This window comes from Phacochoerus africanus, chromosome X (genome assembly GCF_016906955.1).
Source record: "Phacochoerus africanus isolate WHEZ1 chromosome X, ROS_Pafr_v1, whole genome shotgun sequence".
Lineage (NCBI taxonomy): Eukaryota > Metazoa > Chordata > Mammalia > Artiodactyla > Suidae > Phacochoerus > Phacochoerus africanus.
Genome location: NC_062560.1, coordinates 106,154,991 through 106,182,313, shown reverse-complemented (window position 1 = coordinate 106,182,313; position 27,323 = coordinate 106,154,991). Strand labels below are relative to the sequence as shown.

The 27,323-nt window shown below is 38.6% G+C and overlaps 1 protein-coding gene across 1 annotated transcript in view; it reads left to right on the top strand.

The window, feature by feature from the left end:
• LOC125118205 (teneurin-1) overlaps nucleotides 1–27,323 on the top strand; it is a 353,178-nt gene that overhangs the window by 178,714 nt on the left and 147,141 nt on the right. Inside the window, exons 10-12 of the mRNA XM_047764372.1 lie at nucleotides 301–324; nucleotides 3,016–3,162; nucleotides 15,896–16,112. Of these exons, the coding sequence (XP_047620328.1) occupies nucleotides 301–324; nucleotides 3,016–3,162; nucleotides 15,896–16,112 (388 nt within the window). The remainder of the gene's footprint in view (nucleotides 1–300; nucleotides 325–3,015; nucleotides 3,163–15,895; nucleotides 16,113–27,323) is intronic.

Below are 27,323 nucleotides of genomic sequence, written 5' to 3'. Positions count from 1 at the left end.
GCTCTTTCATGAAAGTTATTACCGAAATGTAAAAATGCGGTTCTTGTACTTTTAATGAAATATGACACTTTTTTAGGAAGCCTAATAGAGTTTCTCGCAGAAAAGCCATTAATATCTTTCCTACAGAAAATATTATTCACAAACTACACAGGCCAGCGTACCAACTTTTGAGCTGCAGGCTTTTCAGAGTTCACAGTTTGCTGTTCTCCTCCCAGGCAACAGATGGTAAACCATTAGTACTTGTTGTATAGCTTTGGTCTCCTGGAAATTCATTCAATCACTCTTTTCCCTCCCTTTTAGCTCACTACTTGGATGCTGTCCGAGGTAAGTTTTTTCTCACTAGGTTTTATAACAAAAATATTTGAAACAGAAAATGTGCATGTGGGATGGAAGGGTTGATGGAGTTTTGGTTTTGTTTTCTTTTGTTTTGTTTTTACTTTTGGCAGTCTTACTTAAGAGTAACATTGTCAGGTTCATGTGGGTTTTCTGGGGTTTTTGTTTGTTTGTTTTTGCCTTTTTGTCTTTTTAGGGCTGCACCCATGGCATGTGGAGGTTCCCAGGCTAGGGGTCTAATTGGAGCTACAGCTGCCGGCCTACGCCACAGCCACAGCAACACTGGATCTAAGCCACGTCTGCGACCTACACCACAGCTCATGGCAACACTAGATCCTTAACCCACTGAACAAGGCAAGGGATTGAACCCACAACCTCATGGTTCCTAGTCAGATTCGTTTCTGCTGCGCCACGACGGGAACTCCGGGTTCATGTTTTAATAGACTTAAAAGTAATTTGCTTTCCCAACATCAAAGATTCAATTTTTTTTTTTTGCCATAGAGTTTAATGAATTGTTTTTGAGAATTATTTTTTCTTGTTTTTATGTTGAGTCATATGTGTATGTGTGTATGTTTTTTTGGGGTTTTTTTGCTATTTCTTGGGCCGCTCCAGCAGCATATGGAGGTTCCCAGGCTAGGGGTCTAATCAGAGCTGTAGCTGCCAGCCTACGCCTCAGCCACAGCAACGGGGGATCCGAGCCGCGTCTGCAACCTACACCACAGCTCATGGCAACACCGGATCGTTAACCCACTGAGCAAGGGCAGGGACCGAACCCACAACCTCATGGTTCCTAGTCGGATTCGTTAACCACTGCGCCACGACGGGAACTCCCTGTATGTTTGTTTATATGACACAGAGAGGTAATTATTAAATTAACTATGTTTAAGTAGACAGCTCAACTTTTTCTTTAACATAGCAGTATATCATTAAGTCCATGTACAGTGTCCTTATGGTAGCAGAAGAGTAATTCTATTAGTACCTCATCATCCATCCCCCAGGGATCTGCATTTGCTAGAGATCACAGTGGTTTTTCTGTCAGATATCTTGGTGCCTTTCATTACCTCAGCCTCAGAAGGTTGAAAATATCCCACTCAAATTATCCCTAGTGTCACTTTATCCATTGTATATGTATGAGAAAAGAACTAGATTAAATTTCTTTCTTAATCTTAATACATGTTCATACTATGTTATTTTGTGAGGAAAATATATATATAATATACATTTACATAAATATGTAATCTTTTCATATTTTCTAGCAGCCATCTGTCATTTTATTTTAAAATTTTTTCAGAGTTCCCATCATGGCTTAGTGGTAACAAATTTGACTAGTGCCCATGAAGTTTGATCCCTGGCCTCGCTCAGTGGGTTAAGGATTTGGCATGGCTGTGAGCTGTGGTGTAGGTTGCATATGCAGCTTGGATCTTGCTTTGCTGTGGCTGTGGCATAGGCCAGTAGATACAGCTCCAATTTGACCCCTAGCCTGGGAATTTCCATATGCTGTTGGTGTGGCCCTAAAGACAAAAAAAAACTTTTATTCTTCCTCTGGTCTGTTGATAGTTGCTTGGAAAACCATTTGGAAGGAACACTGGGTTACTGTTGTACAGATTAAAAAAAAAAAACACATTCTTTTGCTCTTTATACTTCTGGAATTTTCTTTCAAAGAAAAGGAAATGAAAAAAATATTGATTGGACTGTCTTCCATAAAATCCAAATCTGGTCCTGAATTGCTACTGGGGAAATTTCTAGAAACTACATGCCATTATTGTTGTCTCTGTTTTTCTGCCCACTGAGCACTTAGCACATGCACAGTTGCCCTGTGGAATAGCCTAGATCTGAACTAATGTTCGAAAGAATAGGTCAATTTTGAGAAATTAAAAGTCTAAATAGAGACCACGGTCAGAGTTTGATTAATGGGTAGATGTCATTTAAGCATAACAGTTACCTCTTGCCTATATTTATCCAGTTATTCTCTAGAATTCCAAAAGTCTAAATTTGGCATGCATTAATTCCATAAACATTTGTCGAGCACTTACCAAAGCTATACTCTTATACTAGTTTCTGAGAGAGATACCAGACAAGTAAAAAATCAATCCTTAGCCCTCAGATCAGTAATACTCTTGAAGAGAAAAGCTGAATAGATGTAGAGCAACTACAGCACATTTCTAAGTCACCAGATGGGCAAATAATGGTATGGTCTGAACTGTATACCAATATGCCTAAGTCCTGAAGCAACACACCACAAGGGAGAAATCAGCACAAAGTAGCAATAGTTAGAAGAGGTATCTCTTCATAGAATCTGTTTTTTTCCCAACTTTTTGTCCATAACTTGACACAATATCATCCATCCAGTTTTTGATCGAGATGAGGAGATACCTATTTTGAAAAGAAACAAAAAGCATTTCTTGTCCCCATCATAGTTTTTATCCTATCTGAATCAGAGGTTGGGAATTGGGGTTAGCATTATTAATGTTTAATTGGCTCTCTAAGGAAAAGCACAGTAGAGTGAGTGATAACAAGTTCCCTGGGAAGGTGTTGTAAGTAAGCAAGCTCCTCTCCCATTTATTCAGCACCTCATCTGAATGGAGCCCAAATGGTTCGATTTTTCCCTATAGGCAGATAAATCATTGTTGGCCATTCGCATTCTGATGTCTCTGTGATTGTTACTCTCTGCTATCTTTTCAGATGGCTGCCCTGGGCTCTGCTTCGGAAATGGGCGATGTACCCTAGATCAAAATGGTTGGCACTGTGTGTGTCAAGTGGGTTGGAGTGGGACAGGCTGCAATGTTGTCATGGAAATGCTTTGTGGAGATAACTTGGACAATGATGGAGGTGAGTCATTTATTAAATGTTCATATAAGAAAGGAATATCCCAGCCTCTAGTGCCATGATGACCAGTCTGGCCAAAAGTGATAATTAGGAATCTTTGGTATAAACAATATAAGGTCATACTATTTTTAAATCTCAATTTATTGAATACTTACTGTAACCAGGCAATAATCAAAGCTCTTTCATGTAGTATGTTTCATTTAATTCTCACAATAATACTAGGAGTTATAGGTACTCTTTTCCCTATTTATAAATGGGAAAACTAATGTTTGGAGTGGGGATGGTAAGTGACTTTTCCAAGATCACACAACTAGAAAGTAACAGAACCAAGATTCCAATTCAGGGCTATATGATTTTAGTTTCTATTTTCTTAATTGCTAAAACCATGCTTCCTGCCATATCTATGGTGTTTATTATACTAAATGAAATCAATGTACCACTGTTTAAACTGTCACACGCTAGTGTAGCTTGCATCTTACACACTAAGTAGTTTTCTTTGTTCTTAGTTGTTTAGAGCTCCCTCTTGTGTCTTTACCTTTCAGTAACACTTTATATCTTTCAAAGGATACAGCATTAAGACAATTCACAGCAGAACATTTTATATTTAATTCAAGAGCTGCACGTGTTTTAAAAAGCCATATGTGGCTCCAAGGCCTAAGGCTAACCACTTCTATTTTAATCAAGCAAACAAAGGCATCTAATACATTGTGTTATCAGGCCTCAAAACAGCCCAAATCACCTCTAAGTGAGCCTAAATTCTCACTTTGGTCTTACTTTCTACTCAAAGAAACATGAAATTGACAAAACATTTTTCTTTCTAATTTCTGTACATTAACTTAAAATGAAGTAGGTTATTAAATTTGACTCCTTAAGCTTTCTATGTGTGCTTGGGAAATTATATACCTTGTCATTTAAATCTAAATGGGGATTAAATCAATAAAGTAGCAATCAGTTTAAGTATCAAATTGTATACAAAAATGTCCTCTTTTATTGTTCTGGCTTACAGTTTACCTTTAAAAGTTATAAGGCCTTACGAATTTTAAGTAGAAGCAACTTTCTTTTTTTTTTTTTTTGTCTTTTTGCTATTTCTTGGGCCACTCCCACGGCATATGGAGGTTCCCAGGCTAGGGGTCGAATCGGAGCTGTAGCCACCAGCCTACGCCAGAGCCACAGCAACGCCAGATCCGAGCCATGTCTGCGACCTACACCCCAGCTCACGGCAACACTGGATTGTTAACCCACTGAGCAAGGGCAGGGACCGAACCCGCAACCTCATGGTTCCTAGTCAGATTCGTTAACCACTGCGCCACGACGGGAACTCCTTTTTTTTAAATTTAATTTTATTTTTTTTTTATTTTCCCACTGTACAGCAAGGGGATCAAGTTATCCTTACATGTATACATTACATTTACATTTTTTTCCCCACCCTTTCTTCTGTTGCAACATGAGTATCTAGACAAAGTTCTCAATGCTACTCAGCAGGATCTCCTTGTAAATCTATTCTAAGTTGTGTCTGATAAGCCCAAGCTCCCGATCCCTCCCACTCCCTCCCCCTCCCATCAGGCAGCCACAGGTCTTTTCTCCAAGTCCATGATTTTCTTTTCTGAGGAGATATTCATTTGTGCTGGATATTAGATTCCAGTTATAAGTGATATCATATGGTTTTGTCTTTCTGGCTCATTTCACTTAGTATGAGATTCTCTAGTTCCATCCATGTTGCTGCAAATGGCATTATGTCATTCTTTTTTATGGCTGAGTAGTATTCCATTGTGTATATATACCACATCAGAAGCAACTTTCTGATTAAGAGCACAGGACTTTGAAGTTAGAATTTCTGTGTTCAAATATTAGCTCAGAAGAAACGTGCTTCTTTCTGGCTCTATGGTTTGGGATAAATTTCTCACTATCTCTGTGCTTTAATTTCCTTACCTTTAAAATGGGGCTGATAATAACTGTCTAATATGGTTGTAATAAGTATTCAACAAGATAATAAATGTGAACTACATAAAAGATAATAAACCATACCAATCACCACCCCCCAACACCAATTGAACATAAATAAGCACTTGCAAACAACACAGACACACACACAATGTGTGCACACGTGGATACACACAGAGTAAACTTAGGATAACAGACCATTTTCTAAAGAGACTGTTTACTCCCTATATAAATTGAAATTTTTGTTTGGGAGGCCAGAGTGAGACTTTCAATTAAATGGTACACTAATCAACTATTTACTTGACTTTTATGGTCTGTCAAGACTCATCTTCACCTTCCTTCCTTTACTTCCTTTTTATGATATGGCCCTTGCCTTTTACTTCCTTTTTATGATATGGCCCTTGCCCTTACGTGTCCTTTCCTCTACACCCCTCATTCTATGTCCATCATTTAAGTCCCACCTCAAGCCATATCTCCCATGCCACCTCTGACATCCACCACCCCAGTCTCCCATGGTGTTTATCATATGTGCCATACAATCAAGCACTTAATTATATCCTGTCTATATTGTTTTCTTGTTGGATGTTAAGTGACCCAGAGTCCATAGTTTGATGCCCACTATAATTACTAATAATATTAGCTCACTTGTAGCCAGGGTTTACTATGTACAAGGCACTATACTGAGTCCTTTATGTGAATTATTTCACGTAGTCCTTATGAGGTAGAAACTACTATTAACACTTACTTTACAAATTAGGAAAGTGAAGCAGAGAAGTTAAATAAGTTACTCAAGATCATATATAAAGTAGATGATATAGTCAGTGTATAAACCCAGGTGATCTCCCTCATTCCAAAAAGGATTTGAGGTAGTAAAAGAGATATCTCAGTTGACATATTGATTAAAATGTTATGCTCAGAAAATACGTTAACAGCCTATGCAATTTTAATTTCTGATTCAGAGTTGAACCAAAATAAGTTTCCTGACTTAATAAAGTACAGCTTGATAAAGATAATTGAATATTTACATATCAAGCATTTTTATGGCCTCATGGTCACCTCAAGGCAACCAACAATGTTTAATAAATGGATCAACTAAATATTAATGAAGTAATGGATTATCAATTTTCAATATCTGTGGTAAATATAGATAGAAAAAGTATAGAAGATTTTTCTGAATGTATATTGACCTATGAACATGTGTATCTATGTGGGATTCAAAAATCAAAGACCCTGATTGAGTTCAGTGTATTTTTATCATTGTCTTTTTAGGGAGTAGCGAGGGGAGGCTCTTTGAGAGATTCAATTACTATTTTTTTTCCTTTGGTAAGATTAAGATGATATTGATGACAAAAATTCAGTTCTACCTTGAGATGGGAAGATGAATTAAATATCCTCTGAAAAACCTCATGTCTAAGATTTTGGACAATAAATCCATTTTTATACTGTTTAAGTAGCATTCCTAAAAGTACATTAAATGTCCTTCGTTTCGTACATTCAGCTTTTCAGCTATGCAGAATGACCTGATTCATTCCAGCTATCCAGAATAGCTGGATATGACTAATGACTAATATTTGCATATATGTTTGTGTATGTATGTGTGTGTGAGTTCTAATTAAATCAGAAAGTGCCAGTTGAACTTTTTTGGGGGGAGGGAGGTGGTCCTAAATTTTTTATGTTAATTCTTAAGAAATCATCCCAATTTAAAAAAAAAAAATCACTTTCCAGCAGTTGCTTCAAGTAGCTGCTACCTGATTACTCCATATTATTGTTGATACTTTAAAAATGGCAAGGGGTTTTCTTTGCATTCTAATTAGCTTTGAATACTCATTAGTATTACTGCTACTTCCTGCAGCTTGGACTTTAGTTACACTCTGATTCAGTGCATTGTGACTCTTAGTAACTAATTGGGCTGCATTGAATATGTGGGTGACACAGGTCTAAGAGCCACCTAAGAGCTCCTTGAATAGTAAAAGCAGAACAGAGAACAAATAACCTTTGGGTTTTTTTTCTTAACATGCAAAAAAAGAAAACTATCTTCTGCATTGTATATGTAAGAACTAATTACCCCAAAAATCACAAATCTAACAAATGTCTTGACCGCATGTATCTCTTTTTCAACAAGCACCTACCATGTGCACAACGTTGTGCTTAGGAGAAGAGTCTTAACCGTATGGTGACCACATATTCATGTGTTAAACATGTGTCCTGATTTAGGGTTTGGAAAATATAATAACTATACATTACATGCACATATAAATTGACATAAGGAAAAAAGTTTAGACATTATATTAACTGAATCAAAACAGCTAAAACAAAGAATAGTGAGAGCAAGCTAGAACTATCAGATGTTAAAGAATATTTTAAAAGTATGATAATTAAAGTGGTACTGATGTAAAAGTAGACAGATCAATACAACTGAACAAAAGCTCAGGAACACACCCCAGTACAAATAAAAATTTAGTATATTATAAAGCCAGCATCAAAAATCAGTGGGGAAAAGAAGTGTTATGACATGAGTGGTGCTGAGACAACAATTAAGAAAAAAATATTTAGGGAGTTCCCGTCGTGGCGCAGTGGTTAACGAATCCGACTAGGAACCATGAGGTTGCGGGTTCGATCCCTGCCCTTGCTCAGAGGGTTAAAGATCGGTGTTGCCGTGAGCTGTGGGGTAGGTTGCAGACGCGGCTGGGATCCTGCGTTGCTGTGGCTGTGGTGTAGGCCGGCGGCTACAGCTCCAATTGGACCCCTAGCCTGGGAACCTCCATATGCTGCTGGAGTGGCCCAAGAAAATGGCAAAAAGACAAAAAAAAAAAATTAGATTTTCAATTCATACCATATTCCAAAAGAATAAGATAAATAAAAACACTCCAGCTGATTAATGAGTTTGAATGTAAAAGAAAACTCAATTAGAAGAAAATATAGGAGTTCCCGTCATGGCGCAGTGGTTAACGAATCCGACTAGGAACCATGAGGTTGCGGGTTCGGTCCCTGCCCTTGCTCAGTGGGTTAACGATCCGGTGTTGCCATGAGCTGTGGTGTAGGTTGCAGACGCGGCTCGGATCCCGTGTTGCTGTGGCTCTTGCGGATGGCTACAGCTCCGATTCGACCCCTAGCCTGGGAACCTCCATATGCCGTGGGAGCGGCCCAAGAAATAGCAAAAAGACAAAAAAAAAAAAAAGAAAAGAAAATATAGGTGATAGATTTCAAGATTGAAAAGACTTTCTTAAACATAAAAGCTAGGGGAAAAAAACCACAATAGGAAAAAAATAAGTTAGACTTAATAAAAATTTCAAACTTGTTTATGTTGTTTGGCTAAGTTTATAGACCATCCGGCATCTATTTGGAGATATCAAAATCTGCACTGTGTGATATGGTAGCCACTAGCCACTTGTGGCAATTTAAATATAATTTAAATGACATTAAAAATTCCACTCCTTGGAGTTCCTGTCGTGGCTCATTGGTTAACGAATCCGACTAGGAACCATGAGGTTGCAGGTTCCATCCCTGGCCTTGCTCAGTGGACTAAGGATCTGGTGTTGCCATGAGCTGTGGTGTAGGTTGCAGACCAGGCTTGGATCTGGCATTGCTGTGGCTCTGGCGTAGGCTGGTGGCTACAGCTCCGATAAGACCCCTAGCCTGGGAACCTCCATATGCCTCGGGAGCAGCCCTAGAAAAAGGCAAAAAGACAATAAATAAATAAATAAATATTCCACTCCTCATTTTCACTAACCACATCTCAAGTGCTAAATAGTCAAATGAAGCTAGTGACTACTGCATTAGCTCATTATCTAGAGCATTCCTATCAATGGACAAAGTTTCGTTGGATAGCACTGATCCAAATGTTTGATTCAAATATTTATTTTCCTTTCAGCCCTTTTATACTGGGTACCCAGTTTTCCATTTATTCATTCATTACTACTTCCTGCTAAGTATTGTGCTTGACATTGAGGAGAAAATAACAAAGAAGACAAGTCTATGCCTTCATGCAGCTTTTGGTCTAGGAAGGAAGACGGGTATTAAACAAGAGACCACACAGATAACTATTTACAATGATAAAGAGAGCTATAATTTTTTAGAGTGCTATAAACATGTATAGAAGGACCTAACCAAGTTTGTATGGCAAGGGAGTCCTCATGTGAGTCAGAGGAAGAATGTTCCAGGCCAAGAAAATAGCATATATAAATGCCCTGAGGTGAAAATGTACTAGGCCCTTCTAGGATGTGGAAGGCAAGTCATTGTGGTTGGAATCAGGGAGAGATTGGTGGGAAATGAGAAAATGGGGGTCGGGGGCACTGATCATATTATACAGAGCATTGTGACTGTTTTAAGATCTTCAGCTATCTAAGATTACATTTTATTCAATCACATTATACAGGAAGGAAGGTGGCTTCTGTCACTGTGGAAAGATTGTCAAGGAGGTTAAAAAGATACAGAATAAGAGTGTTTAATCAAAATAGCCTTTTTTCCCCTGATCCTTGCCACATGTTTGTCCAAGCTTCTTTTACACAAACTCTTCCAGTGGTCTAATATTTATATTCATTGGTAAAATCAATAAGTTAATTGCCTAAAAGAGAATGATCTTCCAGGAATCATTCTTCATAACAAGTCACTATTCATTAAGAACAATAGCTATTTGCAAGCCCGTTTTATGATGTAGTGTTTCTAGATCTAGAAAGCAGCACCATGGGTGAATTATGAACACACATAAGCTCATGGATCAATAAGCCTCATGTTTTGAATGTCACTAACATGCTGCAGTGTTTAATAAATAGGAAAATGAAATAGAAGGAGCAATGAATTGATAGCATTTGCTCTGTTTAAGGTCTAGACCCTTCTCCACATTTACTTCTGACCATACCCCCCTCATTTCTAAGCAACCCATTTATTAGAAGATCATCACTTAGATCATCACTGCCAAGTGATTCCAAATGCAAGTAGAAGTTGGAAAATCTAAACTCTTTTAACTCAGTTAACCATGCTGTAAGTGGCTCTCTCACGTTATCTATCAACTAAGGCTGGACTTGACATCTTCCTGCTTTGCAGTGGTGAAAATGAATGAGATGATGTTTGAAATACAGGATGTAAAGTAGGTAATAAAGATGTGGTATCAATGAAGAATCTATTTGTAACTTGCATATTTTTGATTCGTTAACTGAGCATTTATTAATCTCTAGGTACACTTATAAGTGTCATAGAAATAGGACGTATAGGACATCCATTTATTCATTCAAGAAATATTTATTCAAAGCTTACTTTGAGCTAGGCACTGTTCTAGCCTGAATAAAAAGACTAAATCCCTGTTTCATAGATCTTATATTCTAGTTGTGAGAGGCAGACAATAAACCAAAAAAAAAAGTTTTAAATAGTGTGATAGAAGATCATAAGTGTGGTGGAAAATTTTTTTTTAAAGCAAGGGGAAAAAAAGAATAGGGAGTGTGGGACAGAGGTGGATTTTTAAATGTCATTAGAGAAAGCCTCAGTAAGAAGGTGGCATTTGAGTAAAGACTTAAAGGAGGTGAGGGGTTAGCCATGTTGATATTGGAGAGAAGATTACAGGCATAGAAATAGTGGAGAGGGAGTTGTGGGATACGGTAATGGGAGGTAAGATCGGAGAGGTAAGAGAGAGACAGTGAAGAACCAGACTGTGAGAAAGTAAATCATGTCAGTACATGGGACTTCATTCTGAGTGATTTGGGAAGCTGTTGATGGCAGGTGGGGAGGACATAAACATTAGTGGCATTTACTTTCCCAGTGCATAAAAAGTAAATGTATAGGTTATAGCAATAACAATGATAGTATAGGTATACATTCAATCCCAAGTGCACTTGAGGCTCTCCCACTTCAATCCAGCCCCCGTCTTAATGATAACCAATTTTGAATTTGTGAAATTCAGTGAATAAAGATTTACCGTAGTTTTAGTGTCTATTTAGAGCCACATAGGATCCAACCTAACCAAGCAGAGTTCACAAATTGAACACATTCCATCTAACTGAATATGCTACAGAGAAGTTAATTGCCCTCTGGCCAGTGCTAAGACAATTTCAATAAAAGTAAGTTTGAACATTTTAAGCTTCCACTGTGGACTACTGGCATCTACCCCTAGGATTCTCTCCCTAGACTCTTTGTAGTCTCTACAGCCTAGAATTTGCTTAATAGCAATAGCTAACATTTATCAAAAGTGGTAGCTACTAAACACTTAGCACTGTACTAAGCTCTGATCCTTAGCACATGTGATCCTTACAACAACTTTATGGAGTAGATTGTTTTTTAATTATTATCCCCATCTAGTAGATGAGGAAACTGAGAATCCAGGAGTTGCACTGATTTGTCCAGGATTGTATAGATTGTAAGTGGCAAAGTCAAGGTTAGAATCAAAGTTGTCTGACTGTTTTACCTTAACCACTTACTGTGTTCTCAATACTACATTAATCAGGCACTTGGAGTTCTTACAGCCAAGGTCAATAGTACTAGTCATACTGCTTAGATGATGATGTCAACTTGTGATTTGTGGTCAGAACACTGGGTGTTAATATGACTACCATATTGGTTCCAAGCATGCAGCCACGTTTAGCTTCCCCTCCTTTATTTGTAAAATGGAAATGAGAATGTCTACCTAACAGGGTGTTTGCATTGATTCAGGTGAAATAATATGTGTGGAAGTACCTAGTACCATACCTGACAAATATTAACTATGTGTGTTTCCAAATCCTTTTGGATAGCCTACCATGAACTAGCTGTCCATTTTATCAAGGTAGTAATGAGTGCTATTCCTAAAAGGATATATATTTGTAAATTCATTTTAAGGATTAGGAAAATATGGGTTTTCCCTATATTGTTCATATTCCTTTGTCCAATCCTGCTTTCAACCAAGGGTATACATCTAGTAGGTAAAAGTTTAATAGTGGGTGACTGGATCATGTACAGAAGAAACCAGTGTCCTTGATCTTCATCAACCCCAGTTGAGCCAGCTGGTTTAGTCCCTAACTGACTGGCAAAGCTAGGATCAGTGAAGGCTGTGCTTAGCCCTTCAAGGCAATTTAACCTCCCTCTTTTTTGCAAGCTTTTATTTTTATTCCTTTAAACAAAACAGACCCTATAAGCAAAATAAGTTAACATTTGATGTGTCCATACCTGACACCTTGAGCCTGGCTGTCACAGGGTGTCATAGCTTCCAATTCAGAATGATAAAAGAACTGATAATAGCCCCCCCCCATAAAAAGAATAAAGAAAAAGAAAGAAAAAAAAAAAGAAACCCACACCAACAGTGAGACTGTCATTTGCACTTCTTTGTAACAGTCTAGACATACTATATGGAGTGTTATCCAATGTGATAATTGGTAAGTAGCTCTTTGCCCATGCACTAGGCTTACCTATGAATTATAATTTGGGGTATGCTTACCATTATAGGCCTGCTTGTCTAAAGCCTTTCTAGAGTCAACAGAAGTCTTGCCGTTGTCTTGGAAGACAGAGGTTTTAGAGGGTCAGCCCTGTATAATAGGCAATTATTGAATATGAAACATTAGCTTGGAATTTATAGCACGTAATTAGATGAGAATGTGAGTCCCAATTTTGAATTTGCTCTGTGTTTAGTTTTAAAATTCAGTTTTGAATATCATTTGGGCATTGCTATTTATTTAATATCTATTTCTTTTCAAAAATAAGTCAGAATTGAGTGGTTCACAGATGGAAACCTGTGAATGCCCAATCTGATTATTACTAGTGCATTTGTGACCAATTGAAAGGTAAAGGTGACTGCCCATCTGAAAAGCAGTTTTTCATTGTTTAGTATAGTATGCACCAATTCCAGACATCAGAAAACTGTTTTAATCAGACTAACTTTTTGCCAGCTTTTCAGTGTATCCAGATGTTTAATTAGCAGAGTGAAGTGATAACGTAGTAATAAGAGACTGAAAACAATGTATTGGAGAGAGAGGTGGTAGGGGCATCTAAAATCTATAGAAAATCTGTTAATATTTGCTGAATGAGGGGAGAAAGAGAGAGCAGAAGGGAACTTCCTAGTGAAACTAATCCTCACTTAAAAGTTATTCATCAGTGAGAAAGAAATATGTATATAGAGAAGTAAAAATGAGGGACAAAAATACACTGAACAAACAGGGTAGGCCAGAAAGCAGCAAACTGCATTTTAAATCAAAGTAGTGTCTATGGTACAGGGAATTTGAAAAGACCTCATGTGGGGAAAAATATTTCCTGGGTGCCCTAGGGCTACTGTTCCAAACGCCTACTCTCTTGGTGTTTCTGGCTTTCATTGCCCCCAGCTGTGGTACAGCCCCCTCCAGCTCAACGGGAACAGCTCTGCAAGGGAGAGAGAGCCAGCGAAAGAGCTGCATGAAACCAGTGCCAGTAACTTTCATCATCATCCTTAAGGAGCTAGTGATCCATCGAAACCTCCCTATTCCACTGCAAGCCAAGAAGATTAGCAGTTTATAGTTACCCTTGTTAAGCATCTAAATTAGAGCTACTTGTCTGCTTTAAGGGACCTCAGAAGGCCTTTTTTTTTTTTTTTTTTTTTTTGCTTATTGGGTGTGGAATGAAGAGTTCATTCGCTCAGTTAATCACTTCATCCCTGTCTCTGTGCACGTAGTTCTTTTTTTTTTTTTTTTTTTTTTTTGTCTTTTCAGGGCCACACCCTCGACATATGGAGGTTTCCAGGCTAGGGGTCTAATTGGAGCTACAGCTGCCAGACTACACCACAGCCACAGCAACGCCAGATCCAAGCCAAATCTGCGACCCACACCACAGCTTAGGGCAATGCTGATCCTTAACCCACTGAGCGAGGCCAGGGATCAAACCCGCAACCCAGTGGTTCCTAGTCGGATTCGTTTCCGCTGCACCATGACAGAAACTCCACACATAGCACTCTTATAACACTTATTACATGTTCACCTAGTGTAAGAGTCAGCTGTTTTATGTACCTATACCTCCCACTAAGCCCTGATCACCTAAAAGAAAACAGGAAAAGAGTCATTTTACCTCTTTACTTCCCCAAACACCTAACACAGTGTTGTTGCCTCTATAGTTGGCCTTTCATACCCTTGAGTTCTGTATCCACAGATCCAATGAACCATGGATCAAAAATATTTGGGAAAAAAAATTCCAGAATGTTCCAAAAAGCAAAACTTGAATTTGGCATACACCCTGTAACTATTTATGTAGCATTTACCATGTATTTACAGCTATGGTATTTACATTGTGTTAGGTATTGTAAATAATCTAGAGATGGAGTTGTGGCTCAGCCAGTTAAGAACTCGACATAGGTTTGATCCCTGGCCTCATATAGCAGGTTAAGGATCCGGAATTGCCATGAGCTCTGGCATAAGTCGAAGATGAGGTTTGGATCTGGTACTGCCATAGCTGTAGTGTAGGCCAGCAGCTGCGGCTCTGATTCTATCCCTAGCCTGGGAATTTCCATATGCTGCAGGTGCAGCTATAAAAAGAAAAAAAAAAGTGATCTAGAGATGATTTAAAATATACAGGGGGATATGCATAGGTTATAGGCAAAAACTGTGCCATTTTATACAAGAGACTTGAGCATCTTCAGATTTGGGTATCTACAGGAGTCCTGGAACCAATTCCCATCGTATACCAAGGGACAACTATATTAGGTTCTCAATGGTCTCCTGTCTTCTTGTAAACCCTGTGCCTCACATCATTCCTTTACCAAAGAATGAAGATTTTATGTGATTTGTTTATTGGAATAACCATGGATTCAGGGATCTAGAGCAAATGGTGAAGGCCTAGGAAATGATAGAGTCACTCATCATCACTTTATACCAGATGTTTATTAGTATTTGCTTCAAATAACTGTTCTTGGGAACAAGTAAGCTCTAGTCGCTTCTATAGATTCCTTAAAAAAGTAGTTCTGAAACTTTAGTATGCTTCAGAATCACCCAAATTAAGTACAGAATAATCCTGGGCTCTGAACAAATTCTATTTCTACAGGTGGGACTCAAGAGTAAGCGTATTTAGTGAACTCCCCAAATTTGACTACACATTCAAAAATCACTGCACTACTTTAGACACTGTCACCATAAGAATACCAACCTCTAAGGTGAGAATTAGGGCTAGACAAGTATATTGGGAGAATCGTTTAAAAATACAAATTCAGGTTGCCAAGCATTTATTAGTTATGTGTTCATAAATGTACGTACTGTGAGATTCAAAAAAAAAATGTTAAGTAGTTGCTATCCTGTAGGAATGGTCTTGCTGAGAAAGTAGGAAACTTCAAAAGAGTAATAACTTACAGACTATCCTCTTCAAATGCTAAGCGATGTATTACAGCCCATAAATACTGAAAGATTTTTGAACAAAATAGTTTGAATTTCACTGACGTGCCATGGAAATTCAGAGTAAGTGATAATTCATGAGAAACATGAATTTAATAGATTCTAAACTCAACACATGGACAGTCACCTTTGGCTACATTCTAGATTTTTCTCCATTTGTGCATATTTTAAACTATGTTGTTTCTCTTTTTTTTTTTTTTGTCTTTTTGCTATTTCTTGGGCCGCCCCTGCGGCATATGAAGTTCCCAGGCTAGGGGTCGAATCGGAGCTGTAGCCACTGGCCTACGCCAGAGCCACAGCAACGCGGGATCCGAGCCACATCTGCAACCTACACCACAGCTCACGGCAACGCCGGATCGTTAACCCACTGAGCAAGGGCAGGGATCGAACCCGCAACCTTATGGTTCCTAGTCGGATTCGTTAGCCACTGCACCACGACGGGAACTCCTGTTGTTTCTCTTGAAGGTAATTATCAAATTTTTCTTTTTCAGATGGTTTGACTGACTGCGTAGACCCCGATTGTTGTCAACAAAGCAACTGTTATGTAAGTCCTCTTTGTCAAGGCTCACCAGATCCTCTTGACCTCATTCAGCAAAGCCAACCCCTCTTCTCTCAGCACACTTCAAGACTCTTCTATGATCGAATCAAATTCCTTATTGGCAAGGACAGTACACATGTCATTCCTCCAGAGATCTCATTTGACAGCAGGTATGTTTGTGTTTATTTTATTCCTTAATGAGCAATGGTCATGTTTTTCCTTAACTGTGAAAGGAAGAACTCACACACATAACACACAGACACACACATGCACACACACACACACAATGTGTATCATTTGTAGTAAAGTATAAATAGGGTTTTTAATGACAAAACAGAATAGAAGAACAATTTGCAGATTTATTTTTAGCTTCTGGACTGATCCTTTGAAAAATTGTTGAATTTCAAAAGCTAAAATTTAAGTTTCATCCCATGATGTTTAAAAGTTATACGAAAATGTTGGGTGAATTTGACATCCCAATGTAAAATGCAAGACTTGGGGAGTTCCCTGTCATGGCTAGCAGAAACGAATCTGACTAGTATCCATGAGGATGCAGGCCCGATCCCTGGCTTCAGTCAGCAGGTTAAGGCTCCAGTGTTGTCACGAGCTGTGGTGTAGGTCACAGACATGGCTCAGATCTGGCATTGCTGTGGCTGTGGCTTAGGCCAGTGGCTGCAGTTCCCATTCAACCCCTAGCCTGGGAATGTAGGTGCGGCCCTCAAAAAAGACAAAAAATAAAATAAAATGCAAGACTTGTGAAAATCTGTCTTCTAGGAAAGCTCAAATGCTTGGATTGTCACTAAAGACTTGGGAACAAAGTCCAAGCCATTAGGTGAAGGTATTTTTAAAAATTAGCCTAATTATTTGTTCATTGTTCTCTGCTTCATCTTCAGCAATGATACATCTTAGTCATTAGCATTAGATATAAGTCACTAAAGTCAACATTTGTGGTCCCTTAAAAATGTTCTCCTTTGTTCCCGCCACCATCAAATTTGTTATTAAACAATAAGGATGTTTATCTCTTAGAATAGAAAGTCCAGCAGTTGAGGGGTTTGGGGATTGACTGACATAAGGGTTCAGTAACATCATCAAGGCCCCGGGTCCTTTCCATTTCTCTGTTCTATCATCTTCAGCATAAGCTTCATTCTCAGGTTGGTAGCAAGTTGGCTGTGGCAGCAGCAGGTTCACATCAGACACAAGGACCAGAGGCAAAAAGAGAAAAATATTCCTTCAAGCATAGAATATAAATTCTTCTCTTTCCTCTGTTTCTGATATTTCACTAGTTCTAGACCACCACAAACAAATTATAAAAAAAAAAATCATGGAAGTATTTGTCCAAGAGCTCCTGTCTACATCCCAACCACTCTGTTACATCCTGGCAGGTGTTATCAGTCCACAAGAAAAACCCAGTCAAGAGTTTATATCGATATGAGTGACAATCTAAGAAAATTATAAGTGAATCCTGACCTAGACACAGTAGAAAAGGGGCGGGGGAATGTGCATGGAAATTTAAAACACTCAGAATCCTTCCCACAGGTTGTGTGCTTAGAACCTCTAGTGAAACTTAAAACGTTCTTGTTATTTTTATTATCGTGCAATTCTAATTTTTTAAGTCTCTGACAGAACCCCAAACCCTAATAGCAATCCATCACAAGAAGGGCCTTTTCTGCCAGGGAATCTAGTCGAAGTTTGCCTTCTTCCAAAAGGCTCAGTCATCCCCATTTTGAAGTGTTTCCGCCAGCTCAATAACAACTCTGGGGTAACTTTCAAATGGCTTTAGTCAAAGTAATTATTTAGATAGTGAAGACTTATTTATTGCACGCCAGAGGAACAAAGGAAGTAAAAGCATTCTTCATGCTTAAGGAAAAGTCAGTCCAAAAGAAAAAAAAAGGTAAATGAAATAATAACCTCCACTACATGGAGAGATGTATTAAATGACTCACTGAATTCAAGTAAAGGGAGAAAGTCAGGACCTAAGAGACAGGAGACAAGTCATTGTGACCCAGAGGAGGGCATCTGAGCAATAAACTTAGAAAAGTGAAGAGAAACTTCAGCCCCTTCAGTTCAGCTTCATGCTTCAGCAGCTCTTGCCAGCCGCTCACAGAGCGAACAAACCTATTAATTGTGGTGCTTAGTGCCCTTCTCCTCCTTCTGGTTTGATTGAGTTTTCCTCATTCTTTTGTAAAAGGCTCCAAGTTATCATTTAGCTCTGCAAGTCACATTTGAATTCAGAATGACAGTCTCCTCCATCCAGGGGTCTCAGCTCTGATACACACATATCTAATCTGTCAGAAAGGGTGCAGGCCTTTGCCAAGGGAGATAGGTGGACAAGCAATTGAACTATATTTCCTCTAAAAAATCAACACATACAGTGTTGTCTAGGGTATCTCCAGATAAAATAAATCCAACTCTGATCACATCGAATATAAATCATAATAGTTATAAGCTCTTGCATCTGTACAGTACTTTTTAGTTTGCAACGCTCTCAAACATACGTTATTTCATTTTACCCTCACAATATCCCTGTGAAGTAGGCATTTGTCTCGGTGTGTTTTATACATGAGAAAACTGAGGTTTGGAGAGATTAAATCACTTGCTCAACATCACACAGCAAGTTTGTATTGTAGCAACTCTTGTAACCTTTCTGCTACACCACTGCTGCCCCATTTCAACTTGTCCTTATTTAAACAAGCCTAGTGACTTGGATCTAATTTATACTGAATGAATGACATCTGGGTCAACACAAGAAACTTAGAAAATCAAGTGATATTTTAAGACCCAGTGCATTTTAACACATTTCAATGACATTATTTACAAACTCCAAGTCAGTGGTAATGAGCTTCTTGGTAGAACACTTTGAAAGACTGCTAAAATGGGACTTTTACTACACGTAAATTGTTATTAAGTACTTCTTATGTGTCAGGTCTCGGACTAAGTTTTATGGGTGTATCCCATTTAATCCTTACAGAAACCCTATGTGGTAGACACTGTTATGATCCCCAGTTTTGGGGTAAGAAAACAAGAACTGTGATATCAAGTAAATCACTTGCCCAAAGTCACAACCAGTAAGTGTCAGAGCCAGGATTTGAACCCAAGCAGACTCTTTGCTGAGCCACTTTGGCTACTTAGAAAACTTATGGCCCTTAGGCATCTCTGAGTGGGGGTTCGCTCTCCTAGACAGATCTAGAACTTTTAGGTGCTATAATCAGGGGAACCATGCTGCTTTTTGGCTTTCCCACATAATTGAGTGATAGCTGGGTAGGCAGATGAAGAAATCATTACCAAGGGGCTCATGTGCCTACTAGCAACATGTGACCCACACGGATGACTTGCTGCTGAGTGTGGCCACCCTCAGGAGCCTTTGAGCTAAAGATGGTGGCACACAGACTAACTGCTGCAAGGGCACATAAAGGTTGAATAAGTGTTCATCCTTGTGTATCCAAGTGAGACCAGCCTTTCTTGTTTTGAGTTTGCTGCACTGGCACGTGAGAGCACCTGGCATGTGTACCTCCTGTGCCCTACTGTAGTGCAGTGTCACTGTGAACATGCCACTTGCCCTTGGTAGAGTCTCCAGCAAGCCCAAATCTGTTACCATTTTTTCCTTAAGTACATTTTACCCTGTAGCTTGAGTTTCTTTCTTTCAGTCGACTCCAAACATGACTACAAAGTAAACCACATATTCTACGTGCCCTGTATGACTTATTACTTTTTAATAATGTAAATAGGTGAACAGAAGCATTATTGATCTTCAGTGTCTAAGCATTTAATCACTATTAATAATGTAAAAGGTTTTTATAAATATGTAAAAACAAGAGTACATTAAACTAAACGACAGCAGTAATTTGCAAAGCCAGACATTTCACTCGCCATCACTAATGGAGAAGTGCATTTAAAAAACAAAATCCTACCAGAGTTAGTGCAACTGCTGACAGCAAGGTCTGGCCAAACTCATTTGTTTGTTTTGTAACCATGAGAGGCTGATCCCCACATCAATCTGTGTCAAGTGTCTACATTAGAGATTGCTTAATGTCAGCCCACAGATGTTTTTTTGTTTGTCCCAATATTTAGAAACTAAGAGCTCTAACATCAAAATTGGAATGTCCTCCTCTAGAAACTTAACAAAGTTTGGCAATTCTGGTATAGGTGATCCAGAGCTGAGGGCTAGCCACCCCCCTGGATCAACTATGACATCCCTCTCTTGCTCACCATTCACTGTCTCCCTTGCACTTGGCGCACTTCCCTCACTGTTAAAGTCCTGCCTAGCCCTGCTGGCATTTGAGTTTGTAACCTCTGGACTAAACAGCTTCTATACCTTTCCTTGGAAAGGCTTCAAGTGTTTGTTTTTTTCCTTTCTGACCTATTTCTCTGAGCGTCTTTAAAAATCCAGTCTTATCTTTTAACTTAATATTTGAACCTCTACTGTGTTGGTTTAAAAAGAGAAAGAAGGTGGAATTCCTGTTGTATCTCAAAGGTGATGAACCCGATTAATATCCATGAGGACTCGGGTTCTATCCCTCGCCTTGCTCAGCAGGTTAAGGATCTGGCGTTGCCACGAGCTGTGGTGTACGTCACAGATGTGGCTCGGATCCCATGTGGCTGTGGCTGTGGCTGTAGGCCGGCTGCTGTAACTCCTATTCGACCCCTAGCCAGGGAACTTCCATATGCCACAGGTGCAGCCCTAAAAAGACACAAAAAAGAGAGAGAGAGAGAAAGGAGGTGACTGAACATAAAATAAAAATCACATTAATGGAAGGGTATTTCCACTCTTAGTTCACTAGAGTACCTGTGTATGCCTCATCAATAAGTTGCCTCACACCTTAGGCTAGTCAACTCCTAGGTCCTACCGAGTAGAAGTAAAATGTCCATTTTCTGTAAGAAAGATGTGTATTTTGAGAAGCATTTGACTATTATGTTTGTCACTTAGAGTAAATTTTAAGAACAATTGAAAGATCTAAAAATTTGCAGCAGGGCTGCCAGGACTGGTTGTGGCAGCCTCTCGTGCCTGCTCCTGGTGGAATCCCTAGCCATAGTTGAATAGTTCTAGAGTTGGGACCTAACTTAATATAGCACTAAGCACATGACAGCACTGTTAACAAGCTACAAAACTAAGAGGTTAAGGAGTTCCTTGGTAGCCTAGCAGTTAAGGACTTGGCATTGTCACTGCTGTGGCTTGGGTTTGATCCCTGGCCTGGGAACTTCTGCATGCTGTGTGCACAGCCAAAAAACAAACAAAAACCAGAAAAGCAAAACAAAGAGTTTGAGCAAGATATTAGGTTTCTTTTAGTTCTAACTTTCTATGAAGTTGCTGTTTCTTGCTCCATAATATATAAGCTCTGTCCACACTGCTAAATTTTAAGTTCTGTGAGGACAAGGATCAAGTCTGATTTGTTATCTCCTTTTTTTTGATTATCTATCATTGTGTAGGAAACTACTCCAAAACAAAATGGATTAAAATAATTTATTATTATTATATTTCATGATTCTGTGCATTAGAAAATCAGGGAGGGAAAAAAATAAATTCAGACAAGGTATGGCCAGGATGACTTGTTCTGTTTCCATGATGTTTGGGCTCTCAGCTGGTATAACTCAACCAGGAACTGGAACAGCTGGATAGCAGCCAGGAATCCCTCTTTCTACACAGAGCCTCTCTACTCTATGGGCATGGCAGCCAGGCTTGAGTTTGTTAGAACTCTTATATGGTGGCGCAGAGCTCCAAGAAGGAGTGTTCCAAAAGACAGGAAACAGAAGATGCCAATCTCTTAAAGCCTAGGTCCAGAAATTATACCAGTGTAACTAGTGTTATATACTCTTCATCAAAGCGGTCATAGAGCTTGTTCAGATTCAAAGAGAGTCATAAATCCCATCTCTTGTTAAGAGAAGTATCAAATAATTTGTGGCCATCTTTAATCTACCATACCACTGTATCCCCAAATTCTAACACAGTATCAGGCAGAGAATAGGTAAAAAATAAATAAATAAATAAATAAATGAGAGAGTGGCTTAGTTGTAGTGATATGAAGTGCTCTTCTCATATTTGCTAATGAAAATCTCATTTTGGTTGCCTGGAACACACAGACGATATTAGGACTTCAAATAAGTTAATTCCCAAATGTAGAAGCAGCCTAAAGGTAAGATTACTGTACTCCAAATAGTGCAGGAACAAATTCATAAAAGATGAAGTGATTATATAACAGCAGCAAAGTAATTACTCTTTTTTTTTAACTTATGAGTAATTCCACCACTGTCAGAGCCTGTCTATAATTGACATCACTTATAACTTTGTGTAAGCATCAATAATCCTCTCTCCTTCAGTGGACTAGATAATCAAAATTTGGAACCAAGAAAAAATTAGAAAATAAGGAGCAGCTTTAGGAAGACTGCTGTGAACTGGCTCACTTTGGTGTTCCAACTCATGAGAAAACCAAAGACAAGCACCCCAAAACAAATTGAGGTACCACAAATGCCTTGAGCATGGCATTCTTGGCAAACTCTACTTACCCAAGACCTTCCCTTCCTTTATTACATCCCACTCAATGATGAAATCTTGATTCATGCATCTAATTATTCATGATACCTGGTAACAGCCGTAATTACTCATCATAACTTGTTTAATAAAATATGCTTTTCTGCACTTAGTTGACCTGGAAATGTATACAATTTAAAATCCTGTGAATGGCAAAATAAGTTATTAAATCAAGACAAGTTAAGGAGAAGGTTGCAGGAAGACAGTCATTAATGCAGAAGCTACTGATGTCGGGTTTGACTAAGACTTAAGAATACCATACTTGACAGATACAAATTTCCGGGGTTTTTTTAAATATACATTTTATTGAAATATGAGTATTTCCAGAGTAACAGAGGACTTTTTTTTTTTTTTTTGGCCATGTCTCATGGCTTGTGGATCTCAGTTCTCCAACCAGGGACTGAACCTGGGACATGGCAGTGAAAGCACTGAATCCTAACCACTAAACAACCAGAGAACTCCCTGAGGACTTTAAATTTCTCTAGAAGAGATACCAAAGTCCTCTGCTGTCCCTAATATAATCTTATATCCTGCTATCAACTCTGTCCCTAATATAATCTTATATTCTGCTATCAACTCATTTTTAAAAAGTGATGAGTATATGTATTCACTCATTTATTCAACAGTATTTCTTGAGTACATGCTCTGTGCCAGGAACTGAGCAGATGGAGGTAAACAAAAGAAGCACAATCCCCTTATTCACAGGACTCCCTTTACATTCTAGTTGTGGAAGCAGTGAAAACATCGAGTAGACACATGAAGAATTAAGTTAATTACATAAAGAACTAAGTTAACTACAAATTGCAATAAAGTCTGTGGGTTCTGGAATGTCAGGAAGCCTGAGGTTCATCAACTCAGTGTCCCACATTCAACTGCTCTGATGGAGCAGGCAAGTAACCTTAATGAATATAAGAGAAGAGGCATTCTACCAAATGAGACAAAGTCATCAAACAATTACAGAAATGAGACTGACCTAGAAGTTGTCAATGGTAACTCACAGATGGGACTAATTGACTCAGGTGAGCATGAAGAGCTGCTAAAATTGACACATAAGGAGACTATTGATGACTTGTGAGAAAAAATACAAAGCTTATTTGGACAATGAGCACCTTATCTATATACAAGAAGTTTCATCCTTTGACATCTGAGACTATAAATAATTTTTAATACAATTTGAATTGTTTGTGTTAAACAGATGAATTCAATGGGCAAAACAATCAGCAAAAAAAAAGCCTCCCATTTACCACAGTGAAAAAAATTCCCATTAACCACATTTTGGTGTCATTTATAATGATAGATCCTACAGTTTCTTTCAAGATAATCCATATTGGGAAAGTTTAATCATCTCACTCTTGAGATCGGTGAACATGACAGCTCTGGGCTACAACAGGCGAATCATCTCTCCCATACAGTCTAGTGAGGAAAACTGACCATAATGGAAAATGTAAATATCTGGTAGGTATAAGTACTGTCAAGTGAGATAAAGAAAGGCTACGGGGAGTTCACGTTGTGACACAGTGGTAATGAGCCCAACTAGTATCCATGAGGATGTGGGTTCGATCCCTGGCCTCGCTAAGTGGGTTAAGGATCCAGCATTTTATGAGCTATGGTGTAGGTCACAGATGCAGCTCGGATCCTGCATTGCTGTGGCTGTGGCATAGGCCAGTGGCTGCAGCTCCATTTCAACCCCTAGCCTGGGAATTTCCGTATGCCACAGGTGCATTCCTAAAAAGAAAAAAAAAAAAAAGAAAGGAAAAGAAAGGTTAGGGGCAGAGAGTGACCATTTTAAACAGAATAATCCAGGAAATCCTCTCTGGGGAGATGACACAAGGACAGAGATCTCATGGCATTCATGTATATGTTAGATGATCTTGGCATGAATGTTTCCTGCCACCTGGATCCTTATGCAGTAACTTATTACACAAGCCAGAGCCTGGCTGGCGCTTTTAGGGGCCCAATGGATCAAGATTCTGCGACATTGTGTGAAATGGAAAGGTAAAACAAACCTTTCTCAAGGAATTCCTACATACTGGTTACTTTACTAGGTTTTACTTGATAAAAGGATGGGGTGCCTGTCCTTCAAGAGTACATTGAGGAAAACAATACCTCAAACAAACTTCAGAGCCTCTAGAAAGAAAAATAAGCAACAGCGCTAGACAATTTTAGTCATGAAAAGAAAAAAAAATAGCAGATCTTCATCAATTAGTGTTGACCCCCCTAAAAAAAAATCAAATATATAGCAACTACATCTTAATTTGGAATTATGGAAAAGGAGGGATAAGAAAAGCTTATATTTTAAAATAGTTGTAAGGGACTGTAATGTTATTACTATATTAAAGCATTCAATGAATTAACATTAACAGTTTTGTCTATGTACAGGTAACCCCCAGAACGTCTGTTACATAATCATTTGTAATTTTACTGAGGTACAAATTCAAACCATGTGCTTTGTGTCTAACTTTTTCATGAATCGAGTAGTTAAGGATTTGCTTCTAAATCTGCTACCAAGTCTGTTTGTTAATGGCAAATCTGTGTGTATTTTTAATCTTAACGTGAAAAACATACCAGATACACAAATAGGGTTTGATAAACACACAGCGCAACAATTGCTGGTTAAATTGAATAAAGTAAGAACTGGAGGAAGCTCTTTCTAAGGCCTCAGCACCTGTAAATCTATCTTGTGTTCACCTTTGTTTCTAAAGTGAGGCTCTGCACATCCCCTGCCCACATTTGGTAAAGAGATCCAAGGTTGGTTTGGCTCTGCTATGATTTCCTGTGATTCTTTCTTCATGTTGCTTTTCCTAGGCAACCTCTTTTGCTTATCACTTCTGTAGTTATTGTCCTAAGTGAGAAGTGCGATTGTTGCTACTTGCTAATAAAGCACTTTGATCTCGTTTACGTGAAAGGCGTTACGAGTGTGAAGATGGGATCTCCTGATTTTCAGACAACTATTTTGTCTAATGCTAAAGTTTAGGAAACACATGTTCAAGACACATTTAAAAAATTACAAAGTGCTGAAGGTTCCAAGATTTAAAGTGCTGACTAGCTCCTGAAATCAGCAGTCAACACCTGAAGGTACCAAAAAGAAAGAATGTGTGACTTTCACTTCTTTGCAAATGCTTTTGAGCAAAGAAATCAGAGCACAAATCTTTAAAAAGCTGTTGAATTGATTATTTATGATATCTTGACACTCAGATGTTCTGAGATGCTTAATAATACTGATTAGTAATACCAGTAGCTGTCTACAGCTCATCTCAGTGTCACTAGGTGTTTTCTAATATTTTATCTATCTTACTTACTACTCAATTAGGATTGAAATTGGAAAGGCTCAAATCCTTAATACCTACTTCTCAGCCATACGATTTGTTTGCAGTGTCTCTAGATGGTTCTGTCATCTAAACTTGTCCCTAGAGAAGTTCCCGTTGTGGCTCACTGGAAAGGAATCTGCTACCATCCATGAGGATGCAGATTCTATCCCTGGCCTTGCTCAGTGGGTTAAGGATCCGGCGTTGTCATGAGCTGTGGTGTAGGTCGCAGACGCAGCTCAGATCTGGCGTTGCTGTGGCTCTGGCGTAGGCGGCAGCAACAACTCTGATTCAACCCCTAGCCTGAGAACCTATTTTAGAGCTGATGTGGCCCTAAAATAAAAGACAAAAATAAACAAATAAATAAATAAACTTGTCCCTAGAGAAGGTATAGTAAATGCAAGATTGGGGGTAAAGAGTGAGCGACATCTTGTGGCACGTCTCCATCACACATAGAAAGTGCTCAGCAGTTGGTCTCCAGGTAGTGAAATCCTACAGATAGCACCATCTTTGCGGGTGAGCACTTTCTTTTCTCATTTTTAGCCATATTGTTTACATCTTGACTGAAGAAAACTACAGCTTAGGCCCTTTAGAGTCTAGGTCAAAAGACCTCCACCACCTCTACCAACTTACTAGCTGTGTTATCTTGAACAATTTTTTTTTTAACCTCAATCCGTTTCCTCACTTTTAAAATAGGCTAGTAGTTGTACCTACTCAGGGTTATATTAATGGCAAGAAAAATAAGGGAAGTGCCTGCCATGGTACCTGACACATTGTAAGTACTTAATAAGTATCTTATATATACAAATATATGCATATATATATTTATATATATCATCAGAGTACATAATAAAATATAATTTTAAAGGTCCAGGTCAAAAGAAGGCAATCACTTTACTGGGTTATTTTATTCTAATGGCATCTTTGTGAGGTGACTGGGGATAAGACTGGGAAGAACTATTATTCATTTCCATAAGGAACAAACGAGGCCAAGAGTAATTCCGTTTCTTTGGAAAAGTCACATTGGTGATTATTAACAAGCAGAGCTAGAACTGGGGTGGACAGAGTTAGGCACACTTTTTCCTCTTTGGCCAGGCTATAGCCAACAAGACAGATTTGCCCTATATTTAATGAGTATCCATTATTCAAAGGGCAGATTCACAGAGGAGTGACAGGAAAGGTTAATGAGGTTAATAAAACCCCATAATGCTGATTACAAAGATAAACCATTTGAGTAATGTGTAAAGTAGGCCCCAAACAAACCAAACAAAATGTAAAATAAAACTTTGAGTAATGTGTAAAGTAGGCCCCAAACAAACCAAACAAAATGTAAAATAAAACTTGAGTTCAAGAATTGCAAGGGCTTCCAGGACAAATATTTCAGGATTCACATTCTGAACAAAAATAATCATGTATCTAAATGAAGCAAACTGGCACTTAACGCAGTCCTGAAAATGTGACTGTGTCGTCAGTTTTCTCATTGCTTTAAAACACTTGATCTTTTTCCCATTACTTTGGGGATCTCAGGCATCCAAAGCAAGCCTACTTTTGAC